Source organism: Scyliorhinus canicula, chromosome 14, assembly GCF_902713615.1.
Source record: "Scyliorhinus canicula chromosome 14, sScyCan1.1, whole genome shotgun sequence".
In the NCBI taxonomy this organism is placed as follows: Eukaryota; Metazoa; Chordata; class Chondrichthyes; order Carcharhiniformes; family Scyliorhinidae; genus Scyliorhinus; species Scyliorhinus canicula.
In genome coordinates, this window is record NC_052159.1 from 103,118,217 (window position 1) to 103,139,407 (window position 21,191).

Genomic DNA, 21,191 nt, shown 5'->3' on the forward strand with positions numbered 1-21,191 from the left:
GGTCAGCAGTTTAGTGGGAATAGAGGCATGTCTGGCCAACAAGGTGAAAATAAAGATGCGTACAACAAAGATATGAGCTCAGATCCTAAGATCATGTTATGTATAATGTGTTAAGATCTAAAGTCCGAAAGACATGCTTGTTAGGTAATTTGGACATTTTAAATTCTCCCTGTGTACCCCAACAGGCGCCGGAGTATGGCGACTAGGGGATTTTCACAGTAACTTAATTGCAGTGTTAATGTAAGCCGACTTGTGATACTAAGAAAGATTGTTATTTAATTCATTCCTACCCTGAGTTGGATGATTGTCAGGAAACCAAATTGTGAAATTAATTTTTATAACTACATTTAGTGCAGGAGGATGAAACACAAAGTTACCTCACAACTTTACAATTACAGCATGTGATAAAAATGTGGTCATACAAAGGCCAGGGAAATATTCCTATTCAACCTGTGGGTGACAGGGTGACACAGTGGTTAGCATTGCTGCCTCACTACACCAGGGACACTGGTTTTATTGAAGCCTTGGGTGAGTGTGTGGAGTTTGCACGTTCTCCCTGTGTCTGCATGGGGTTTACTCCGGGTGCTCCGGTTTCCTCCCACAGCCCAAAGATGTGCAGGGTAGGTGGATTGGTCATGCTAAAATAGCCCATTAATGTCCACGGTTGCACAGGTTAGATGGGGTTATGGGTATAGGGCAGGTGTGAGACTAGTAGGGTGCATTTTCTGAGGATCGATACAGACTCAATGGGCCGAATGACCCATTCCTACACTGTCGGGATGTTATGAAATTTTTAATGTGGGCACAGTTCAAAATTTGCTCAAATGAGGTAACCACTAATTACTCGTTAAACCACATCCAAAGTTCCTACTGATACTCATATCTGAATTCTATACCTTTTAGTAAATCATTATTTTACATTCTGTCCCTGCTCCCCGTAAATGCAAAGTGGACCACCATTTATTGGGTATGTGGGAAGAACTTTGTATTGCTATGTAGGATAAACGGAACAAGGTTCTAAATCAATTAAAGTGTTCTTATCCAGCAGAAATACACAATTGATAAATCTGTCACCAAAGAACAGATATCAGAACAGATATCCTATTGCTCTGTAAAACGTCCCAGAAGTTTTGCTTGATTTCTTTCAACACCTTCAGTACGTAAAATAAGTTGGATGGTAGTATGTCAAAGAGAGCAGCCGGATAATTTTCCTGTTTTTCTTCCAATGGTACAATGAGATTTTTACATCCATATGAACAAGCAAAAAGCTTATCGGTTTTAACATCCTGGCTGAAAGCAAGGTGGAAATGTTATTGTGGGAGATTATTTAATTTTTTATTCCATTGATAATATGTCTTAATTTCACCCTTAGGAGATACAATAAAGGGGAGATTTTTCAATTCCAACCCTTGGCTCTGCTGGCTCAGCTGAGTACATGAAATACAGGAATTCAAGCTTATGATTACAGTGGGGGGGGGGGGGGGGGGGGTCATCATAATTTCTCTGTCCATTAATTTAAACAAACCCAAAAATGTAACTGGCCCTCTTCTGACTGTTCACTTTAAACCATCCATGTTGCTGTCTTAGATGTGCCAAGTAACCCAATATACCCATGGACCAACAAAATGTTTTCCAATCCCACATGGCTATGTTGATTGGCTCTTCAAATAATTTATGACCATTTTTGTGCTTTAACCCTACCAGAGACTACATTAAGGCTAACCCAAACTTGTTAAAAGATTAACGGATTGACCTGATAAAGGTCTTTAAAATTCTGAATAAAGCCATTGTTGAATGACTTAGTTTCAAATTGGGCTTTGATACAATATCAAGGAGGGACAAATTTAATATCATCACAAAATATCAAAGGGGAAATTAAAAGAAAATATTTTCACATAAGGTGGATAGAATTTTACAAACCACTAGCTTAGTTTAGGCAGAGTCTAAATCTATTTTACAATGGATTTACATAATTAATTCACTCTTGCAGAGAGCTAGCAGAGACATGACAAACCAATTAACCTCCTTCTGTGCTGTAACTATTCTATGACTCTGATTGCAGGGCATAGGAAGTAAAGATAATAGTGGAATTAGAGTAACAGCCGACACAGAGGAAATAACCATTACATGGGCCAAAGGACCAGTTTCTATGCTAGTGTTTGCTAAAACATTGAAGATAAAGATGGGAAACTTGATCACAACACTTTGAATGAACTTGAGGCTGGGTCCCAGAAGTCAAAGGGTAGTTTTCTAACACATGCCAACCAGTTACCTCCAACCCCTCCCTGCACCGCCTCAACACCAGATCTTGAACATCCAGAACTCTAGGATTATATGCTTGCTCTAGACAGGTTTCAAACTTGTTCCAGGCCTCTGAAGACCAACTCTTAAGAAAAATACTGGCGATACAGAAGAAACAATGCCCCCTTTATTTATATTTAAACCTCAGGTAGTGATGGGTTTCTGCTCGGTAGCCTCCTTTCTCACCCCACCGAAGCAACAAAATGCAACTCAGCTCAACCTCTTTTTAAATTCAACCAAAAAAGAAATATGTAACCTTTTTTAATGTATATATTGTGCCTTTATTTTTTAAGAATTGTAATTTTTTGTCTTATTTTGTGAACAACTATACATCCATGATCATAAGTCAATTTCTTGACTGTACAGGTTTATAATTCCCATTTGGTAACTTAGAGGTGAAACAGTAAATTTCGTAGCATTTCCTAAAAATTGACTAAATTGTGGTACTGTGAAATCTGTAGCTGAATGGAGCAAAGAAGAGTAAAGTTTAAATCGCAACATTTTGATGCCTCATTTTTTGTAATTCAAGAATTGTCATTGAATCATGTATGTTTTAGCAAAATCAGATTTTGTCTTACGATAACTCGGGGCATATATATTGTGAACACTGTTGATGCTTTTATTTATCACAATAATACAATTTGTGGTCCCTTCCTCTCAGGGCATCATCTCACGCAAATAAATCCTGCTATTTTGATTTATGTATTTGTAAATACCTACCTGCATGTCCATGTTGACATAACTGGAAGATGAACATTGCATAATTATTGGTTCTGTTTTTATTTGAAAGATGAGCTTTTGTTTTTCATATCAACTGTTATGTGCTTATCTAGCTTCCTTCAGTTGTAAAGAGACTTCAGTAGGTTAAGTGACAGCCATGATTAAGTGTTAGTACTATTGCCTCTTAGTCAAAAGATTGCAAGTTTAAATTCTGCTCCAGGGACTTGAGCATAAAATCTTGGCTGGCCCTCCAGGACACTAAGCCAAGGGCCTACTGCCCTTATTGGTTGATGTTAAATGTCCCATGCACTGTTTAAAGAAGAAAAGGGGAGTTATTACCTGTGTCCTAGCATATATATTTATCTCACTCAACACACAAAACATTTTGTTTGGTCATTTTCTTATTGCTGTGGGACCTTGATGTAAACAAAATGGCTATTGCCATTCCAACTGTGATTACACTTCAAAAGTACATCATTCGCTGAGAAGCTCCCTGGGACATGCTGTATAATGTGCTCTGTAAATATAAGTCTTCCTTTGTTTTGACATAGATGAAGAAGTTTGTAAAGCTTCAGAATCAGGTAGCTATGCCGTGGTAGATGAATATAGTAACTGGGATCAAATGTGTGCTTGAAAAAAATGTGTGTTTCATTTTCTTTTTTTAATATAAATTTAGGTTAACCAATTTTTGTTCTCTAATTAAGCGGCAATTTAGCATGGCCAATCCACCTATCCTGCGCATCTTTGGCTTGTGTGGGTGAGACCCATCCAGACACAGGGAGAATGCGCAAACTCCATATAGACAGTGACCTTGGGCCGGGATTGGACCCGGGTCCTTGGTGCTGCGAAGCAGCATTGCTAACCACTGTGCCGCCCTTGCATTTTCTTTTTAAAGCCAGTCTTCTGTTTTGGATGCTGGTGTCATAAATTTAGATTAAATGCCAAATTAATGCACATTTCTCAAAAATAATTTTTGCATAATGTCAGCTCTGATATTCATGGGAAATTCGATCAAACAACGAGAATATTATTTGTGTTCATATTGGTTGAACTATTGTTTGTTGTCGTAGAAATGTGTATTGTAAATCAAGAAAAGCAGCAGAAAATGTAACCTTTAACACATTTTTGTAATTACTCAGCCCGTGAAATTCAAAATGTATGATAGTAGTTCTGACCTCCAGATGAAAAATGTAACACTGGTAGGAAAACTGAAAGCTGCAAACCAAAATCAAAACCTAAAAATTAAGCTGAAGTTCTGTATGTACTCCTTCTTATTGCTTTCTCGGATATAAAGAAAATAAAAACAAAAGTGTTAACTTGTTGAAAATGATTTATGAAAGAAAATGGAATGTCACTTGATTGAAGCGGTCTTAAATTAATATTTTTTTTATGTTCCTCAGCTGAATGATACCAAATCAGCAGATCAAAAAGTCACATTTCTGCATTTTCTGACACAAGTTTGTGAGGAGAAGTATCCAGATATATTAAAGTTTACAGATGATCTGCAACATGTGGACAAAGCTAGCAAAGGTACGTGTCTACTTTTTACATTCCAAAAACTATTAAAGAATGTCATCAACTAGATGATGAAATATATGCTTCAAATGGAATAATGAATGTATATTGTGGCTGCATAACCATGTGCAGTAAACCTATGCTTAAGTATTGAAATACAATAAAAACAGGAAATGTTTGAAGTGCTCAGCAGGTCTTGCTGTATCTATGGAGAGAGAAATAGAATTAATGTTTCAACTCAATGACCTTTTACCAGAACTGGGAAAAGTTAGGATGTAATAGGTTTTAAACAAGCAACAGTGGGCAGAGTGGGGAAAAAAGATGAAACAGAAGGTCTGTGATGAGGGTCTGGGGTCAGGCAGGAGAAATTTATATAGCACCTTTAACATCATAAAATGTTCCAAAGTGCTTCAAAAAAAACATTGGTAAACAAAATTCGACACTCAGCCACATTAAGAGGTTTAATTCAGGTGACCAAAAGTTTGAACAGAGAGGTAGGTTTTAAGGAAAACTGAAAGGAGGGAAGAGATGTAGGCGTGCAGGGAGTTTAAGGGAATAAATTCCAAAGATTAGAACAAAGTCAACTACAGGCACAGCCAACAATAGAGCAACCATTAAAATCGGAGACAGAGTCATAGAGTTTTTCCAGCACGGAAAGAGACCCTTTTGCCCATTGTGTCCATGCCGGCCATCAAGCACCTATTTACTCTAATCGCATTTTCTAACATTTTGTCCGTACCCTTGTATGCTATGGCATTCTAAGTGCTCATCTAAATACTACTTAAATGTTGTGAGGTTTTCCGTCTCTACCACCCTCTCAGGCTGTGAGTTCCAGATTCCAACCCCACCCTCTGGATGAAAAGGTTTTTCCTTCAGAGGTCAGAATTAGAAGAAGACAACTATCTGAGGATTGTGGAGCTAGAGCAGGTTACAGAAACAGGCAAGGTTATGGAGAAATTTTAAAGCAGTGACAAGAATTTTTTAATTCAGGCACTGCTTAACTAAAAGCCAAATGTAAATCCACAAAGACAGGTCCATTGGGTGAATGGGTCTTGGTGCATACTACATGATGAGTAAAAGTTCGGATGAATTTTAAGCTTCTGGATGATGGAATGTGGGAGACTGGCCATGATTGTATTACAATAGTCAAATCCAGAGGTAACAAAGGGCATTGATGAGGGTTTGAGTAGCAAATCAACTGTGGCAGAGGCAGTGTTGGGCAATGTTACAGAATTGAAACAGGCAATCTTCCGGGTGGTGTGGATATATGATTATAAACTCATCTCGCTCAACACCGAGATTGCAAATCGTCTGGTTCAACCACAGATAGAAGCTAGGGAGAAGGATGGAGTTGGGGGCCAGGGAATGGAGTTCGTAGTAGAAACCAAAGACAATAGTTTTGATCTCTGGAGAGAATTTCTACCCATCCAGTACTAGATGCCTGACAATTTAAGGTGGTGGTGATCTGGAGAGAGAGAGACACAATATTGATTTGTGTAGATTTCACAGCTGCTGAACAGTGAGTTGTGAATAGTACAAAAAATACACTACTGAGTACTTCAATTGGTCCACCCTACTCAGTTACCCATTCTAGTTGAAATCCATCATTACAAATTTAATTTGAATATCTTTATATGAGGAAATCTTAAGTGAATTCTGAGGCTTTTACTTTTCTGGGCTGGTGCAGGTGAATTCATAATATAAACTGCTCCTATATGTTGTATTTAGCATTGAACTGTCACTTCCAACATCGTTTAAATGTGTCCCTGCTGAGTGCATTCTGCAGGAGCTGCAATGGATTTTTTTCCTTAAATATGCAGAATGTTTGAAAAAGTGATATCCTTCCAAAGATTAGGATTTTTTTTTGTGATGGATTACTTTTCATTTCCAGGGTGTTACAGATCCTCTGAAAGGACAATGCACATCCTTGACAGAATCTATTTGGTTTTATTGGATGGCACAACAGTATGGTGGATCTAGAAGCAATTGTAATTACACAAGATGCTATGTGAATTTGATCATTTCTGAGAGTATAAAGACCTGGCAAATTCCCCTGAGGTGCTGCCAAACTGTCCTGTGGTCTGGTGTATGTTTCAAAAATACTGATACTGCAAGTGACAGTTAATTCTACATTCATATTTCTGCTAGTGACACGAGTTTGAGGACTCAATGGGCAGGTAAAGCTGTACTACTGCTATTTTAGTACATCCTTTTTCTATTTACACATTGTTACATTGCTACCGACGTCCAACAAAAAAGTAGATCAGTGTGCAACATCATGGCCATTCTTTATTGACAATTCTGGACATGCCTTCATGTTAAAGGTCAAGATAAGATGTCTATCCATTGTCCAGTTATATCAGTTTTCGGATTCTACCTATTCATTAGTTTGTTGTCATTCAGGTGCGAGTTGTCATATCATTTGTGAAATGAAAATTACTTTTGACTACTGTCAAACTATTACTGAAAACGGAAAGAAAACCGAGTCTAGCAACAAACTTCTCCCAAATGTCATTGCATTGGCATTGTGATAAGAAAATCAGGTTCCATTTGTTGTGACTTACAAGCTGGTAGTTTCTGAAGCAGTCACACATCCATGTTCAACATCTCACCAGATAATAACAAAGCTTCAGATTCTCCTATCATACCAGAATACTATATCCTATTGAATACTATATCCTATTGAAAACTGGAAGTAAATTATGTTTTGTAGAGAAATTGTGCAACTGTGTTTCATTTTCAGCTGGTGCATTTAAAACAAATGACTATAGCAGGAACTCATAGACTCGTACATCATTGAAGGAGTCTGTTTGGCCCATTGTGCCTTTGCTGATTTTCTGGGTTGTTGTGGTGGGTGATTTTAACTTCCCCTATATTGACTGGGACTCACTTAGTGCTAGGGGTTTGGATAGGGCAGAGTTTGGAAGGTGTACCCAGGAAGGCTTCTTGATGCAATGTGCAGATACTCCAACTAGGGAAGGGGCAGTACTGGACCTGGTATTCGGGAATGAGCCTGGACAGGTGGTTGTGATGTCAGGAGGGGAACCTTTTTGGAGTAGTGGCTACAATTCCGTAAGTTTTAGGGTACTTTTGAATAGGGATGAGGGTAACCCTCGGGTTAAGGTGCTAACTGGGGAAAGGCAAATTATGATAACATTAGACAGGAATTGAAGAATTTGGATTGGGTTGCAGCTGTTGGAGGATAAATCAACATTGGATATGTGGCAGTCTTTCAAGCGACAGTTGATTAGGATTCAGGAAAGTCTTGTTCCTGAGAGAACAGAGGGTAAGTATGGGGAGTGTAGGGAGCCTTGGATAACAAGGGATATTGTGAACCTTGTCAAAAGAAAAAGGAGGCTTTTGCATGGTCTAGAAGGGTGGGGGCAGTCGAAACCTTTAAGGAGTATAAAGAAAGTGGGAAGGTACTGAAGCGGGAAATGAGGAGGGCTAGGAGGGGTCATGAAAAGTCTTGGCAAGTAAGATTAAGGTAAATCCCAAGCTTTTTATTCATATGTAAAAAGCAAGAGGGTGGCCAGAGAAAAGATTGGACTACTTAAGGACAGTGGGGGAATCTAGGTGTTGAGCCAGAGGAAATGGGGCAAAGTACTAAATGAGTACTTTTCATCAGTGTTCACCAAGAAAAGGACTTTGTGGAAGATGATTCTTGGGTAGGGTAGTCTGGGTCATATTGACATCAAAAAGGAGGAGGGTGTTTTAAAAGGCATTAAGGTAGATAAGTCTCCTGGGCTGGATGGGGTTTACCCCAGAATACTGAGGGAAGCAAGGGAGGAAATTGCTGGGGCCTTGACTGACATATTTGTATCCTCATTGGCTACAGATGAGATCCCAGAGGACTGCAGCAGAGCTAATATGTTCCCGCTGTTTAAGAAAGGTCGCAGGGATAATCCAGGAAATATAGGCCAGTGAACCTCACGCCGGTAGTCGGTAAATTATTGGAAACAATTCTCAGGGACAGGATTTGTATCCATTTGGAAACAAATGGACTCATTAGCGATAGACAGCATGATTTGTGAAGGGGAGGTCGTGCCTCTCTAACTTGATTGAATTTTTTGAGAAGGTGACAAAGATGATTGATACGGGGAGGGCGGTAAGTGTTATTTACATGGACTTTAGTAAAGCCTTTGACAAGATGCCTCATGGCAGACTGGTACAAAAGGTGAAGTCACACGGAATCAGAGGTGAGGTGGCAAGATGGATACAGAACTGACTCAGTCACAGAAGGCAGAGATTAGCAGTAGAAGGGTGTTTTTCTGAATGGAAGGTTGTGACTAGTTGTGTTCCACAGGGATCTTTGCTTGGGCCTCTGTTGTTTGTAGTATACATAAACAATTTGGAGGAAAATGTAGCTAGTCTGATTAGTAAGTTTGCGGATGACACCAAGGTTGGTGGAGTGGCAGACAGTGTTGAGGATTGTCAGAGGATACAAACATAGATAGGTTGGAGACGTGGGCTAAGAAATGGCAAATGGAGTTTAATCCGAACAAATGTGAGGTAATGAATTTTGGTAGATCTAACATAGAGGGGAAATATACATAAATGGCAAAACTCTCAGGAATATAGAAAGTCAGAGAGATCTGAGCGTACAGGGCCACAGATCTTTGAAAGTGGCAACACAATTGGACAAGGTAGTCAAGAAAGCATACAGAATGCTTGCCTTCATTGGATGGGACATCGAGTATAAAAACTGATAAGTCATGCTACAGTTGTATAGAACCTTGATGAAGCCGCACTTGGAATATTACGCACAATTCTGGTCGCCACACTATCGGAAGGATATGGAGGCTTTTCAGAAGCGGCAGAGGAAGTTTACCAGGATGTTGCCTGGTCTGGAGGGTGTTAGCTATGCAGAGAGGCTGAATGGACTCAGACTATTTTCATTACAATGATGAAGATTGAGGGTGGCAACATGATAGAGGTCTACAAGATTATGTGAGGCATGGATAGAGTGGATGGGCAGGCACAGTTTCCCATGTTGTAGTGGTCAGTCACCTGGGGGCATAGGTTTAAGGTCCGTGCGTCAAAGTTTAGAGGAGATGTGCGAGGCAGGTTTTTTTACAGAGAGGGTGGTGAGTGCCTGGAACACGCTGCCAGGGGAGGTTGTGGAAGCAGATACATTAACAGCGTTCAAAAGGCATCTTGACAAATACATGGTTAGGATGGGTATAGAAGGGTAGGGCACTAGGAAAGCGCTGAGAGTTTTGGCCAAGGATGGTATCAAGACTGGCACAGGCTGGGAGGGCTGAAGGGCCTGTTCCTGTGCTGCATTGTTCTTTGTTTCTATGGTCCACGGGACCCTTTTCACATCTTTCCTCATCTAATTATATCAGCATAACCAAAGGCCCTGATAAATTCCCAACAATAGTACTGATGACTTGTGGTCCAGAACTAGCTGTACGCTTAGCCAATCTGTTTCAGTCCAGCTACAACATTGGCATCTACCCGACAGTGTAGAAAATTGCCCAGGTATGGCCTGTCCACAGAAGGCAGGATGAATCCAATTCCGTCAATTACCACCCATCAGACCTTTGTTCATCATCAGCAAAGTCAAGGAAGGTGTAGTCGACACTTAGACTACAATAACCTGCTCATTGACACTCAGTTTGTGATCCACCAGGGACATTTGGCTTCAGATCTTATTCCAGCCATGGTCAAAACATGGAGAAAAGAGCTGAATTCCAGAGGTGAGAGTGACTGTCCTTGAAATAGAGATGGTATCTGGCCAAGTGCGGCATCAAGGGTCACAGGCAAAATTGGAAATTAGCAGGGAAGTTTCTCCCATGGTTGGAATAATACCATACAAAGGAAGATGGTTATGGTTGTTGGAGGCCAATCATCTGAGTCCTAGGACATCGCTGCAGGAGTTCCTGAGTTTAGTGGCCTAGGCCCAACCATCTTCAGCTGCTTTATCAAGGACCTTCCCTCCATTATAAGGTAGAAAGTGGGGAGGTTCGGTAATTATTGTCAAATGTTTAGTACCATTTTCAGCTCCTCAGGTACTGAAGCAGTCCATGGCCACATGCTGCAAGACCTGGACAGCATTCAGGTTTGGGATGATAAGTGACATGTAAAGCTCAAGTCACACTTCTCCAATATTGTTATAACCTGCCTGCTTACCACTGGCTGGGGACTAATGGCAATCCCACAATCCTTTGGGAGTATGAGTTTCCACAATGAGGGGGGGGCGGAGAAATCATTAGCAGATTCCCTGCATAAATAAAGCTGGCCAGTTTGGAACCGGCTAGAGGAAAGTGAGCAGCAAGGGAAGTTGCTGCTGCTGTTGTATATATATGTTATTGTAAATAAATGTTATTTCTTTCTATCCTTCAACTCGTGCAGGATTTCTCGTGGCCCTCACAAAAAATACCAAAGAATATAACAATATCCCCTTGATATTCAATAGGATTACTGGCACTAAATCCCCTACTGTCAACATTCTGGGGTTACCATTAACCAGAAACTGAACTAGACCGATGTAATGATGCACCTTTGTAGACTTCATTAGTGAGCACAAAAAGTATCTATTAATAAGAATTGTACAGCAGGAGCATGGCTGTAGCTAGTTCCCAAAAATCTCCCTGCCTAGGAGCCTCTCTCACCATGGAGTGTTTTTACACTGAGTGCCGATTGGACACCTAGGCCAGGTGACGTTTAATTCTGCAATGTTGCCCTTAAAAGGACAACGACCACGGGTGGCATGTGGTGCAATGGTTAGCACTGGGACTACGGCGCTGAGGACCCGAATTCGAATCCCGACCCTGGGTCACTGTCTGTGTGGAGTTTGCGCATTCTCCCCGTGTCTGCGTGGGTTTCACCCCCACAACCCAAGGATGTACAGATTAGGTGGTTTGGCCATGCTAAATTGCCCCTTAATTGGAAAAAAAATAATCGGGTACTCTAAATTTATGAAGAAAAAAGACAACAACCACAACCAGACATCTAAATTACTGTGCCAACAAGAGCAGGACAGAGTCTGGGAATTCTGACACGAGTAATTCACATCCTGACTCGTAAAGCCTGTCCATCATATACAAGGCACAAATCAGGAGTATTGTCGAATATTTCCCATTTCCATTTCTCACGATAACTGTAGTTCTAACAACACACAAGAACATTGACACCGTCAAGGACAAAGCGGTTTACTTGATCTGAACCCATCCATCAATCTGACATTCATTTCCACCCAACCGACATACAGTGGTAGCAGTGTACTAACTACAAGGTGCACTGCAACAACTCACCAAGACTCCAAACATATAACTTCTACCACCTAGAAGGCCAAAGGCCGCAGGTGCATAGGGAAAACACCACCTGCAAATTCCCCTGCAAGCCATACACAATCCTGACTTGGGACTGTATCTCCATTCCTTCACTGTTGCGGGATCAAAATCCTGGAATTCCCTATTGTGGGAGTGCCGACACCACATGATCTGCAGCGGTTCAAGAAGGTGGTTCACCACCATCACGTCGAATTAGGGATGGGCAATAAATGCTGGACTTGCTCATGGTGCCCGCATCCCATGAAAGAAGAAATTTAAAAACAATCTCTATTCCCACCCCCCACCCCCACATGCTTACCTAGCTCACCCTTAAGTGTACTTTTACTATTCAATTCAACCACTTCCTGAGGTAACAAATTCCACATTCACACCATTCTCTGGGCCAAAAGGTTTCTTCTGAATTCCCTATTTGATTTCTACCTTGTATTGATGGCTTCTATTTTTGCATTTCTTTTTGCATCTATTCGCCTTTCATAATCATCTCCATGAAGTCATCACTCCGCTTTCTCTTTTGAATCTCTTCTGATAACTATACCCATGCTTTTCTGCTATCATCCTTTTAATTTTCTTTCCATCGTCTCCAGTGGCAATATATAAAACAAAACTTAATTTCCATGTCACCTTCCACAACCATTGTTTGTCTCAAAGTGCTTTACAGCCGACAAAGTACTTTTGAAGTGTAGTTCCTGTGGTAATGTAGAAAATATAGCAGTCAATCTTAACACAGCAAGCTCCCATAAACTGCAATGTGATATTGACCCGGCAACCTGACTTTGTGATCTTTACCGAGGAATAAATATAGACCAGGACACCTGGGATAATTCATCTGCTCTTATTTGAAATAGTGACATGGGATCTTTTATATCCAACCAAGAGCCTTGGTTTAATATCTCATCGAAAAGATGGCTTCTCAGACAATGCAATGCTGTTATCAGTAGTGAAACCAAAGAGAAAATGCTGGAAAATTTCAGTGGGTTTGGCAGCATCTGTAGGGAGAGAAAAGAGCTAATGTTTCGAGTCCAGATGACCCTTTGTCAAAGCTGACCCTTTCTCTTTGGTTTCAGATTCAGGCATCCGCAGTAATTGCTTTTATCTTATCAGTACTGTACTGGATTGCCAGCCGAGATTGTTGTGAACAAAGAACAAAGAAAAGTACAGCACAGGAACAGGCCCTTCGGCCCTCCAAGCCCGTGCTGACCATGCTGCCCGGCTAAACTACAATCTTCTACACTTCCTGGGTCCGTATCCCTCCATTCCCATCCTATTCATATATTTTTCAAGATGCCCCTTAAATGTCACTCTCGTCCCTGCTTCCACCACCTCCTCCGGCAGCGAGTTACAGGCACCCACTACCCTCTTTGTAAAAAAAACTTGCCTCGTACATCTCCTCTAAACCTTGCCCCTCACACCTTAAACCGATGCCCCCTAGTAATTGACCCCTCTACCCTTGGGAAAAGCCTCTGACTATCCACTCTGTCTATGCCCCTCATAATTTTGTCGACCTCTATTAGGTCACCCCTCAACCTCCGTCGTTCCAGTGAGAACAAATCGAGTTTATTCAACCGCTCCTCATAGCTAATGCCCTCCATACCAGGCAACATCCTGGTAAATCTCTTCTGCACCCTCTCTAAAGCCTCCACATCCTTCTGGTAGTGTGGCGACCAGAATTGAATACTATACTCCAAGTGTGCCTAACTAAGGTTCTATACAGCTGCAACATGACTTACCAATTCCTATACTCAATGCCCCGGCCAATGAAGGCAAGCATGCCGTATGCCTTCTTGAGTACCTTCTCCACCTGTATTGCCCCTTTAGTGATCTGTAGACCTGTACACACAGATCTCTCTGACTTTCAATACTCTTTAGGGTTCTACCATTCACTGTATATTCCTTACCTGCATTAGATCTTCCAAAATGCATTACCTCACATTTGTCCGGATTAAACTCCATCTGCCATCTCTCCGCCCAAGTCTCCAAACGATCTAAATCCTGCTGTATCCTCTGACAGTCGTCATCGCTATCCGCCAACCTTTGTGTCGTCTGCAAACTTACTAATCAGACCAGTTACATTTTCCTCCAAATCATTTATATATACTACGAACAGCAACGGTCCCAGCACTGATCCCTGCGGAACACCGCTAGTCACAGCCCTCCAATTAGAAAAGCACCCTTCCATTGCTACTCTCTGCCTTCTATGACCTAGCCAGTTCTGTATCCACCTTGCCAGCTCACCCCTGATCCCATGTGACTTCACCTTTTGTACCAGTCTACCATGAGGGACCTTGTCAAAGGCCTTACTGAAGTCCATATAGACAACATTCACTGCCCTACCTGCATCAGTCATCTTTGTGACCTCTTCGAAAAACTCTATCAAGTTAGTGAGACACGACCTCCCCTTCACAAAACCATGCTGCCTCTCACTAATACGTCCATTTGCTTCCAAATGGGAGTAGATCCTGTCTCAAAGAATTATCTCCAGTAATTTCCCTACCACTGACGTTCGGCTCACCGGCCTGTAGTTCCCTGGATTATCCTTGCTAGCCTTCTTAAACAAAGGAACAAAATTGGCTATTTTCCAGTCCTCGGGACATCACCTGAAGACAGTGAGGATCCAAAGATTTTTGTCAAGGCCTCAACAATTTCCTCTCTAGCCTCCTTCAGTATTCTGGGGTAGATCCATCAGGCCCTGGGGACTTGTCTACCTTAATATTTTTCAAGACGCCCAACACCTCGTCTTTTTGGATCTCAATGTGACCCAGGCTATCTACACACCCTTCTCCAGACTCAACATCCACCAATTCCTTCTCTTTGATGAATTATGGAATTCTGGAGTGAGGTTTGAGCCTAGAACCTTCACGAGTGCTGCCATATGAACCATGATTGAAAATAAATCTGACAGAAAATGCTGGAAATACTCTGCAGGTCTGACAGTATCTCCAATCTCCTTAATCACTCCCAGTGCCTTGTTCCCCTTCCCACAGCATAATTTCATGCAAGCACAGGAGAGGCAACATCTGCCCTTTTCCCTTCTGTCTCTTCACCACTCAAACGCTCCTTTCAGTTCGCGATTTGCATGTATTTTCAATTTAGTACACCATTTTCTCTGCTCACGGAGGTCTACCCTGCACTGGAGAGACCAAACATGGGTTGCGTGACTGCTTTGCAGAACGCCTCCATTCAGTCCACAAGCAGAACACTAACCTTCCTGTGTCTGCCATTTTAATTATCCTCATTCCCATGCTGACCCCTTTGCTCTCGCTCAACCTTTTACAGTATTTCCTTAAAGTTCTACACAAGCTCCAGGGACAGCACTTCATCTTTCAGTTAGGCACTTTACAACCTCCTGGATTCAACATTAAATTCAACTATTTCAGTCCCTAATCTCCCTTGCCAATTTGCATGCTTTAGCCTAATCTTTTTTTCTCTTGATTTTGGGCGGGATTCTCCACTCCTGCCGCGAAGATCGGGAATCTCGATCGGGCGGAGAATTCTGTGTCGGCCCAAAAACGGTATTGGCACGGAGTGGCAGAACTATCCCCAGCCTCTGGTCCTGCCCCACAAACTTCCTGTCAGGACCAGTAGGAACATGCAAACGGTTCATATGTCATTGAACTGAATGTGATTACCAGCCTGGAAGTCCAAATCCTTACCTCCCATTATGCACCATCCTCACCAGCAGGAGTTAAATGGGCATGATTTGGTCCTGGTCCATGGCCGTTGAGGGGGGAAAATGTTTTTCATTGTCTGTGGTCTTTCCTTGATCTCTGGGAATGGCGGGGACCGACTTGATGGCAAGCGTGTGGACTCGGGGTGTCCCCCTTGGGATTGGGATGGCGTGGCTGAACCTCCCTTTGCTGCTGTAAAACACTTGCTACTCAGCACTTCAGTGTTATTTGCAGGCTTCTGAATGTTTAAACTGTTGACTGCTGCCAGTATCTTTGAGGATAGGCATGGCCATGCTCAATCGTTGGACCACCAAATGTTGGGACTCCCTATTTGCACTCCTTAGATGCACAGCTCCACAGCAGAGGAAGCAGGGGATTAACAGAGAAAACCTCACACAAGGACTCGTGGAGTTGTGATGTTATTACCATCACAGAGACGTGGTTGAGAGAGGGGCAGGACAATAAGCTCAACATTCCAGGGTAAAGGATCTTCAGGCAGGACAGGGGAAGGTGTAAAAGAGGAGATAGTGTTGCTCTGTTAATTACGGAGTCTGTTACTGCAGTAAGGAGGGACAACATCTTGGAAAAGTCTTCTAATGAGGCTTTGTATGTACAGTTTAGGAATAAAAAGTGAGCAGTCACACTGCTGTGAGTGTATTATAGACTACCAAATAGTCAGCGGGCATCAGAAGAGCAGATATGTAAACAATTTACTGAGGTGTGGAAAAACAATAATAGAGTAGTTATATTAGGGGATTTCAACTTCCCCATCATTGATTGGGATAGTCACATTGTAAAGAGGGAGAGGGAGCAGATTTCTTGAAATACATTCAAGAGAGCTTTTTAAAGCAACATGCCAAAGGTCCAACAAGGGATGGTGCAGTGCTGGACCTAGTTCTGGGGAACAAAGCTGGAAAGATGTTGAAGGTAGCAGTGGGGGAGAATTTTAATGATAGTGAGCACAGTACCATACATTTTAAATTTGTCATGGAAAAGGAAAAGGATGGTCTGCATAAAATGGATTTTGGAGTGGGGGAAGGTTGATTTTATTAAAATTAGGGTGGATCTGGGCAAAGTAAACTAAGAGCAGCTACTTCTGGGTAAATCTATCGCAGAACAGTGGGGGAGGTGTTCAAAATAGAATTGGCAAGAGTACAAAATGCACCCTTTAGGGTGAAATATAGGAGCAATAAGCCAGGATATCTAAGAATATTCAGGACTGGTTGGGAAGGAAAACCAGTTGCTAGCCCCGACCGGGGGGGAGAATAGGGTCTCGGGAGGGGGCGCGGCGGCTGCCGTGAAACACGGCCAGTTTCACGGCAGCCTTTACGACTCTCCGCATTTGCGGAGAATCGCGCCCATAGTCTCTGCGCTGCTGGATGGTGCTGGTGAAAGCAGTTTTGAGAAGTCGGTGTCTTCCCTGGAGGTCTGCTCCAGACTTTTCTGAGGGTCTGTAGGGGGAGTTGCGAACCCAAACAGCTCGGCCTCGTCTGATGGGGATCCTGGAAGACCAAGGGCTCAGGTCACTATGTTCAACTTCCATACTAACTTGGGTGTTGTCTAAAATCCGCTGTTCCGTGGCCTCCCGCTCTTTCGGTGATCCTCAGGTTGCACAACAGGAGTGGAGATGGCCTGTTGGCGGCCGAGATTGATACGTTAGCCTGTAGAATCTCCTTCACCGTTACACAATAATATGCAATGGGAGTTTATTTGAATGTTGTATATTTAAACCTGCATGTGAGGAAAAACAAACTCCTATTACAATTAAAACTTGCGATAAAAATATAGTTTGACTAATTTAAACTGACTGACTGGAGAATGTGAGCTGAGTTTCCTGCAATATCCTACTGTTGCTGGCAACACCCCAGGCAAAATGACAATTGGATAAAGACCTGCCAAGACTTATCAATTCATCTAAAGGTTTAGCACAAAGAGTATTGTAAGAGAAAATATATTCTTTAAGAATTAAACCAGATAAGTACAATATTGTCTCTTGGTTTCTGTAGTGTATCGGAATGGTTTGCGCTTTTACTTAATTCAGTCATTTACTGTTCTATATACCATGCATATGCATGCTTTCACACAATTCCAGCAATGCATATATTTTATTTGCAAATTCTGACAAAATCACTTTTTCTACCTCTATTCCACCATCTGAAATTCACATTCATATTTCTTTTTTTTTGTAAATTTTTATTGAAAATTTTTGAATTTACACAACAATAATGCACCATAGTAAAATACCAAAAATAACAATAATATTAACCATCATAAACATTCGCCCCACCCCCATGCACAACACAGCATTTTAACAACAAAGCAAATTAACACAATATAAAGTTACAGAATAGAAACTACAATAAGGAACACCCCCCCCCCCCCCCCCCCCCCCGGGTTGCTGCTGCTATTGACGAAGATACCTATCTTTGCGCCAGGAAGTCCAGAAAAGGCTGCCATCGTTTATAGAACCCTTGTATTGATCCTCTCAGTGCAAATTTGACCCGTTCCTGTTTTATAAATCCTGCCATGTCACTGATCCAGGTCTCCACACTTGGGGGCCTTGCATCCTTCCACTGTAGCAAGATTCTTCGTTGGGCTACTAGGGACGCAAAGGCCAGGACACCGGCCTCTTTCGCCTCCTGCACTCCCGGCTCTACCGCAACTCCAAAAATCGCGAGTCCCCACCCTGGTTTGACCCTGGATCCGACCACCCTCGACACCGTCCCCGCCACCCCCTTCCAGAATTCTTCCAGTGCTGGGCATGCCCAGAACATATGGGCGTGGTTCGCTGGACTCCCCGAACATCTGGTGCACCTATCCTCACACCCAAAGAACCTACTCATCCTAGTCCTGGACATGTGGGCCCGGTGCAGCACCTTAAATTGGATGAGACTAAGCCTCGCACATGAGGAGGAAGAGTTTACTCTGTCCAAGGCATCCGCCCAAGTCCCGTCCTCTATCTGCTCCCCGAGTTCCCCCTCCCATTTAGCCTTCAGCTCCTCCACTGACGACTCCTCCACCTCCTGCATTACCTTATAGATGTCAGACACCTTCCCCTCTCCGACCCACACCCCCGAAAGCACTCTGTCCATCGTCCCCTGCGAGGGCAGCAAAGGGAATCCCTCTACCTGTCGCCTAGCAAACGCCTTTACCTGCAAGTATCTGAACATGTTCCCTTGGGGAAGGCCAAATTTATCTTCCAGTTCCCCCAGGCCCGCAAACCTCCAGCCAATAAACAGGTCCCTCAATTTGCTGATGCCCGCCCTTTGCCACTGCCTAAATCCCCCATCCTTGTTCCCTGGGATGAACCGATGGTTGCCACCCAGTGGAGCCTCCTTCCAGCCCCCTGTTTCCCCCCTATGCCGCCTCCACTGTCCCCAGATTCTTAGGGTTGCCGCCACCACCGGGCTCGTGGTAAACCTCTTAGGGGAGAGCCGTTACCATGGCACCCAGGCTCGTACCTCTACGTGACGCCATCTCCATTCTTTTCCACGCCGCCCCTCCCCCCTCCCTCACCCATTTACGCACCAGTGACACATTGGCCGCCCAATAGTACCCCAGAAGGTTGGGCAGCGCCAGCCCGCCTCTATCCCTCCCTCGCTCCAGGAACACCCTCCTCACTCTCGGAGTCCCATGCGCCCACACAAAGCTCAGAATACTGCTAGTCACTCTCCTAAAGAAGGCCCTGGGGATAAAGATGGGCAGGCACTGAAAGAGGAACAAGAACCTCGGAAGCACCGTCATTTTGACGGACTGTACCCTCCCCGCCAACGATAATGGCAGCATGTCCCACCTCTTGAACTCCTCCTCCATCTGATCTACAAGTCTGGTGAAATTATGCTTGTGAAGAGTCCCCCAGTCCCTGGCCACCTGCACCCCCAGGTACCTAAAGCTCTCCCCTGCCCGCCTAAGCGGGAGCCTACCAATTCCTTCCTCCAGGTCTCCAGGGTGCACCACAAACACCTCACTCTTGCCTAAATTTAATTTATAACCTGAAAAGGTCCCAAACTCAGCTAGCAACTCCATCACCCCCGGCATCCCGCCCACCGGGTCCGCCACATACAGTAACAGGTCATCGGCATACAACGACACCCTATGTTCCTCTCCACCTCACACCAAGCCTCTCCACCTCTCTGAATCCCTCAACGCCATCGCCAGCGGCTCGATTGCCAGTGCAAACAACAAGGGGGACAGGGGGCAACCCTGCCTGGTCCCTCGGTAAAGCCGGAAGTACTCCGACCTCCTCCTATTCGTGGCCACGCACGCCATCGGGGCCTCATATAGCAGCCTTACCCATCTAATGAACCCTTCACCAAATCCAAACCTCCCCAACACCTCCCATAAGTACCCCCATTCCACTCTATCGAAGGCCTTCTCTGCATCCAGCGCCACACCTATCTCTGCCTCCCCCTCAATCGCCGGCATCATGATGACAGTCAACAATCTCCGCACATTCGTGTTCAGCTGCCTTCCCTTCACAAAACCTGTCTGGTCCTCGTGCACAATCCCTGGCACACAGTCCTCTATCCTGGTGGCCAGGATTTTTGCCAGCTCCTTAGCATCCACGTTGAGGAGAGATATGGGCCTGTATGAACCACACTGCTGGGGGTCCTTGTCCCTCTTTAAAATTAACGAGATCAGCGCCTGCGACATCGTCGGGGGCAAAGTCCCCCCTTCCCACGCTTCGTTGAGTGTCCGCACCAGCAAGGGGCCCACTAGGTCCACAAACTTTTTATAAAATTCCACCGGGAACCCATCCGGCCCCGGTGCCTTCCCTGACTGCATCTGCCCGATCCCCTTAACTAGCTCCTCCAGCTCAATCGGCGCACCCAACCCCTCCACCTGCTCCTCCTGCACCTTCGGGAAAGAAAGCCCGTCGAGGAACCTCTCCATTCCTCTCCTCTCCCCCGTTGGCTCCGACCGGTACAGTTCCCCGTAAAAGTCCTTGAAGACCTCATTCACCTCTACCCCCTTCCGCACCACATTCCCACTCTTGTCTCTCACTCCAGCAATTTCCTTAGCCGCATCCCGCTTGCGGAGCTGATGAGCCAGCATCCTACTCGCCTTTTCACCATGTTCGTACACTGCCCCTTGTGCCTTCCTCCACTGTGCTTCCGCCTTTCTAGTGGTCAGCAAATCAAATTTAGCCTGCAGGCTGCGCCTCTCCCCCAACAGTCCCTCCTCCGGTGCCTCTGCATACCTCCTGTCCACCTCCAGCATCTTTCCCACCAGTCTATCCCTCTCACTCCTCTCGCTCCTCTCCCTGTGTGCCCGGATGGATATCAGCTCCCCACGAATCACTGCCTTCAGGGCTTCCCAGACCATCCCCACCTGAACCTCCCCCGTATCATTCACCTCGAGGTACCCCATAATACTTGCCCGGACCCTCCTACACACCTCCTCCTCTGCCAACAATCCCACATCCAACCGCCACAACGGGCGCTGGTCCCGCACCTCCCCCATCTCCAACTCTATCCAATGCGGAGCGTGGTCGGAGATTGCAATGGCCGAATACTCGGCCTCCTCCACTCTCGGAATCAGTCCCCTACTCACCACGAAGAAATCTATCCGAGAGTAGACCCTATGTACGTGGGAGAAGAAAGAGTACTCGCGTGTCCTCGGCCTCACAAACCTCCATGGATCCACCCCACCCATCTGGTCCATAAACCCTCTCAGTACCTTGGCCGCCGCC

The 21,191-nt window shown here is 44.1% G+C and overlaps 1 protein-coding gene across 4 annotated transcripts in view; it reads left to right on the forward strand.

Moving 5' to 3' along the window:
- LOC119977295 (protein diaphanous homolog 3-like) overlaps positions 1-21,191 on the forward strand; it is a 729,004-nt gene that overhangs the window by 474,757 nt on the left and 233,056 nt on the right. For all 4 annotated transcript variants that reach the window (XM_038818049.1, XM_038818051.1, XM_038818050.1 and 1 more), the window contains exon 22: positions 4,422-4,551. In XM_038818049.1, the coding sequence (XP_038673977.1) occupies positions 4,422-4,551 (130 nt within the window). The remainder of the gene's footprint in view (positions 1-4,421; positions 4,552-21,191) is intronic.